The 5,313-nt window shown below is 52.8% G+C and overlaps 1 protein-coding gene across 1 annotated transcript; it reads right to left on the reverse strand.

The window, feature by feature from the left end:
- Nucleotides 1–228: 228 nt before the first annotated feature.
- LOC124232886 (UL16-binding protein 1-like) lies at nt 229–3,016 on the reverse strand. The gene is made up of 4 exons (XM_046649787.1): nt 2,796–3,016; nt 1,633–1,896; nt 1,117–1,392; nt 229–458 (listed from the first exon to the last, which is right to left on the reverse strand). Exons 1-4 carry the CDS (start codon nt 2,878–2,880, stop codon nt 340–342), a joined length of 744 nt encoding a protein of 247 aa, XP_046505743.1. The 5' UTR covers nt 2,881–3,016; the 3' UTR covers nt 229–339.
- Between the last annotated feature and the right edge of the window lie 2,297 nt (nt 3,017–5,313).

Consider the following 5,313-nt stretch of genomic DNA (forward strand, 5'->3'; position numbering starts at 1 on the left):
GGGCCCAAATAGACTCTCCCAAACAGGGAATCTGGTCTGAGTCAGGCCTGACTTTGCTAAACCCCTTTAGCATCAACAGGCCCTAAGCCTTGGGGTGGGCCCCTCTCCTTTCCTGCTGGCTTTGCCATTGAGGAGACACCAGAACTCAGGGCTGAGCTTGTCCAGGGTGCTGCTATCAAGCTATATGAGTTCTTATTCTCCCAGTCTCATTCCCACGATGAGCAAGTTCAGTGAGGGGCAGGGGTTGGGCTGGGAATTCTCCTTTCCCTTCCTCACTCCAGGTAATGTGCCCCTACCTCCCCTCTCAATCTGCTCTCAGTACCTGTTAGTATGAAGGACTCAGCCTAGGAGGCCAAGGAGAAGAGAGCTGGTGAGCACGGTCACCAGGAGGATCCAGGCAATGGGAGTGATGGCCATGGCCCTGGATTGGGCTGTAGCTGGGGCCATGGTTGGTGAGGCTGAAATGGAAAAGGAAGAGTGACAGCCCTTGTCCAGACCCCACGTCTCCTCTGAGGAGACTCCTCCTCAGCTCCTGCTGCCCCAGATGATCCTACAATGCAGACATTTTCCAGCCCTTTACTTGTGGCAGCTGCTGTGACAGGCCCTGAGGTAGGCAGGGAGAGGAGATGGGCCCTGTCCCCAAGGGGCTCACCCAGATAATGGGGGAAGCAAGGGTTACAATGTAACCAATCGCTGCTTCTGTGACAGAGGAGGTGACACCTGAGGGCGGTGGGAGAGTCGTGCTCTCAGGAACTGACATTTGCAGTGGGATTGAAGGATTTCCAGAAATAGAACAGGTGAGATGAAAAAGAACAGTGAGGATAAGAAGAGGGAACAGTAAGAAGAAAAGGTCTGGACACAGAAGGATGCCCTCATGTTTGGGATCAGCCAGAAATCCACGGTGAGTGGACGAGAGACATGTGCAGTGAGGAAGAGACGCCAGGAGTGAGAAGGGAAAGAAAGGGCGGTAGAGCCGACCTATGGCCCTTATTCTCCCAGGAAGAACTCGCTGTGGAGGGATCACCCTTTCACACACACACACACACACACACAAAGGTGAGCTGTGTTGCTCTTGTCTCCAGAGAGCTGCCCCTTCCTCCTCCTCTTCTCAGGTACCTGTTTTCTCCAGCATTTTCTCCCAGTGCACCAGGAAACTTTCAAGCCAGCTCCTGCAGTCGCCCGTGGAGATCTTCCTGAAGAACTCAGTCACTTCCCTGTCACTCTCCCACTTCTCTTTCATCTGTCTGCCTCTAGGGTGAAGCACCTTCCAGGTTCTGTTCTCCGAGTCAAAGAGGAGGAAAGTCTGTCCTTGGGAGCCGAACTGCCAGGATGCATGCGTGTGTCCATTGGCTTCACACTGACACAGCATCCTGCCCTGCAGCGGGAGAGGGTCTGCCCCCCACCGTGGGAAAGAGGTCAGCCTCTGTTCTGGACAATCCTTTGTCCCCGGCCACCCCAGTGTCCACCCCTCTGGGCCCCTTTGTATCTATCCCATTGTCTCCTCCAAGGCCTGCCCTTTCTGCCGAGCTACATGGGAATGACCAACATGCTCTTTTTTTTTTTTACATGAGTACAATCAACGCACTTAACCCCACAACCTGCTCTCCCCTGCACTTGGACTTTCTCACTTACCCCTGTCCGTGTATTTCTCTCGTTTAACGTCCAGCAGTTGCTGTCTGAGCAAGTTCCCCACGTCTCTCAGCGTTTCCATCTGTTCTTGCCAGGCCCTCGTGCCATTCACCTCCTCTCCCAGGAGACTCAAGGATTTGACCTCCTGGCTGCCACAGTCATAGGAAAGAAAAGTCTTTTCATTGACCTGGCCTTGAGCCTCACACCAGGATTGTCCAGGGCTGGCCTTAGGGAGGATAGTGAAGTCATAGCAAAGAGAGTGAGCATCTGTGAAAGGAAAACGCAAGTGAGCGCTGGTGTGGGGAGAAAAAGACCTCTAGGCACCCCCATGGCTCCCATCTCTGCCACAGCCAGAGCGTCTGAAGGGCTGGGCTGAGGAGCAAACCCCGCCCCCGCCCGGCCCCGCCCCTTCAGCAGCTTTAGGCTCGTGCCCATTGGTTGCTGGAGGAGGAGGAGGAGTCTGTCGGGCAGGAACCACGCCCCCGCCTCCCGTCCCTCCTACTCTACGTTCTGGGGGCCAGGAGTGGGGGCTTTTGCTGGTCTGTGTCCTGAGGAGAGGGGATAAGGGGTCAGTTGGTAGAGAGGTGATTGGGGGCAGTTCCCATTTGGGAGGTGTTGGAGGCCCTGAGGTGCATGGGGACGGGGTGAGGAGGGCAGTGAAAGGCTGTGAGCTGGGGCTGGGAAGCAGGGACTCCGGAGGGACAGTGGCTGGGGCTACACGTGCTGTGAGCTGCTGGCCAAGCGCGCTGGGAACCTCCCAGGGGACAGCGGTGGGGAGGATGGAGGGTCTGTGGGGACAGTGGTGTGAGCAGAGGAGGGCAGGCTGCTTCTGGGGTTATGACCCTGCGGGAACACCCCTGTCCTGACCACGCCCCCGGATGTCAAGAGCCCAGGCTCCCACTTCTGGAGGGGCGGGCGGGATGGGCCCTGGGGGCTTCAGCAGCCTTTCCCGCCACGCCCTCCCCCTCCCTTTCTCCTGCGTTTCTTATTCTCCAAATTCTCTCCTTTCTCCGCTCTCCCCTTTCGCACAGGCGACAACCACCGAGAGGACGAGAGCCCGCGATAAATACTCAAGGGGAGACGGCAGCGCCCGTGGGCCCCCGCGTCCCTTCCCCGTCCTAATCCATCTCCCACCACACTTCCCCGCAGCTTCATCCCGAACTCACGTGCCGCCCGGGGACAGTCCCGCTGCGGGAGCAGGAGCAGGAGCAGGAGGCCCGGAGTGAACTTGATGCCCGCAGTCCACCCCATTACTACCTGCAGCGGGGACGGGGACCCAGCTGCGCGCAGAGCCCGGTAGACTGTCAGGCAACCTGAGTACCTTCTGGCCCGTGAGCAGCGGACCGACCGGACTTTATCTCGGGAGCTCTCAAGGCCCGCCCTCACTGGCCACAGCGCAACGGCGCAAAGGCTCATCGCCGGTGTCGCCTCGCCCCGCCCTGGCCCGCGGCGCTCCTCCCTCCCACGCGGCGCTCCTCCCTCCCCCGCATACCCTGGGCGGGCTCCTTCTCGCCTGGCTGGCTCTGCGCTGCGCTGCCCAACACGAACCGGAACCCGGGGTTTCCTGGGCGCCGCTCACCACGCCCCTGGCCCGGCGCCACCTAGTCCCTCCTCGCCTGGTCTGGATCTGGTGATGCTCCTGTAACTCAAATTATCTCCTCCTGTAACTCAAATTAGGCCCCTCCTGCCCCTCAGCCCTTCTTGCCTGCACCCATCCTCCTGGCCCTCCTGTCTCTATTCCACATTCACAGTCATTGCTGATCTTCTTAAACCACGCAAGATTTTCCTTCTCGAGAACACTCCGGTTTTAGAAAAAGGGGCTGAACACAGCCCTTAGCTGTCCTGTCATCGACGGTACGTTTTCTAGTAGTTTTGATCCCAGTGGAGCCCAAGACCTTTTGGTAAACAAAATAACTCCTCTTTGCGAAAGTTTGGGGAGCTGTGTTCCGAATTTGTATTTCCAAGTTTCTACGGCACAAAAGGATTCAAAGCTGCTCTTTCTGTGACAACACAGCCCTGAACTCCAGCCTTTAGACATGAGTCTGCCAGCCCTCCTCCCCGGGTTAGACCCAGGCCCCTCTCCTCTTAGCCCCCTGGAGGAGTCCCCTTCCCCTTGACACATCACATGGAGCCACCATGCAGCTCTCACTCAAATGTGAGTCCTGCCCCTGACTTGTGAGCCTGCTCTCCCCACCTTACCTCCCACTGGACCCAAAGAGACTCTCCCAAATAGGGATTCTGGTCTGAGTCAGGCCTGACTTTGCTAAACCCCTTTAGCATCAACAGGCCCTAAGCCTTGGGGTGGGCCCTTCCCCTTTCCCACTGGCCCTCCAGTGAGGAGATATCTGAACTCAGGGGTGAGCTTGTGAAAGTTATTGCTTCCAAGTTATATGAAGTCAAAAGAAAAGGTCGTGCTTTAAACTTACAGAACACATCAAGACTCAACCCACAGTAAGTGAAATAACACAGCAGGTTACGTCCTCAGGAAATACAGATATTAAAAACATCGATAAACTGTAAAATATGTGTATTTACATCCTTAAAGTCATAAAGAATGAAAAAAAAATTTCAAATAATGAAATGATTATAAAAGACCAGCTATATTTGAAATAGAACCAGACAGAACTTCTAGCAACAAAAAATATGTTAAAATTAAAAACTCAACACACTGGTGAACCAGCATATTAGACATAGTTCAATAGAGAATCAGTGAGCAGAGTGATTAATCTGAAGGAATCACTCAAAATTTAGTGGAGAGAGTTTCATCCTGAAACTATAAGAGAGAGGCAGAAAATATGGATCTGCAATGAAATGGTCCAACTTACATCTAACAGGGCTTCCAAAAGCCAGAGAAGGAAGAAAATGAGGGAGCGGAAATTCAAAGAGCTGATAGCTAAGTATTTTCCAGATTTTATGAAAGACATTGATCCTCCATTTCTGGAAACACAGTAAATCTCAAGTAGGATATATAGAAATAAATTCACTCCTAGGCACATTGTGGTAAAATTGCACAACATCTTCAAGATCTTCAAAGACAAAAACTTCAAGAAGGTTTGATATGATTACCTTCAATGGAAAGGCAATGAAATTGACAACAGATTTCCAATTAATTTTGAAAAATTCTCAGCCATTATCTCTTCAAAAATAACTTCTTGTTATTTTCTCTTACCTCTCCCTTTAGGGTTCTGATTAGTGTAGGGTAAACCTTCTCACTGTGTCTGTTAACTCTTTCTTCTGGATTTTTCCATCCTTTGATCTTTCTGTAACTCATTCCACATAATTGTTTCTTTTCTTTTTTTTTGTTTTGAGGAAGATCAGCCCTGAACTAACATTCGTCCCCGATCCTCCTCTTTTTGCTGAGGAAGACTGGCCCTGAGCTAACATCCGTGCCCATCTTCCTCTACTTTATACGTGGGACCCCTGCCACAGCATGGCTTGACAAGCAGTATGTAGGTCCGCACCCGGGATCTGAACTCGTGAACCCTGGGCTGCCAAAGCAGAACAAGGGAGCTTAACAGGTGTGCCACCCGGCCGGCCCACACATAATTTCTTCTGACACGCATTCCAGTTGATCCGTTCTCTCCTCGGGTGTGTATAAGCTGCTACTAAAGGCATCCACTGAGTGGTTAATTTCAGTTATTCAATTTTACGGTTTTGGATTATTCCATAATTCAAATATCCTCT

Source organism: Equus quagga, unplaced genomic scaffold (genome assembly GCF_021613505.1).
Source record: "Equus quagga isolate Etosha38 unplaced genomic scaffold, UCLA_HA_Equagga_1.0 142620_RagTag, whole genome shotgun sequence".
In the NCBI taxonomy this organism is placed as follows: Eukaryota; Metazoa; Chordata; class Mammalia; order Perissodactyla; family Equidae; genus Equus; species Equus quagga.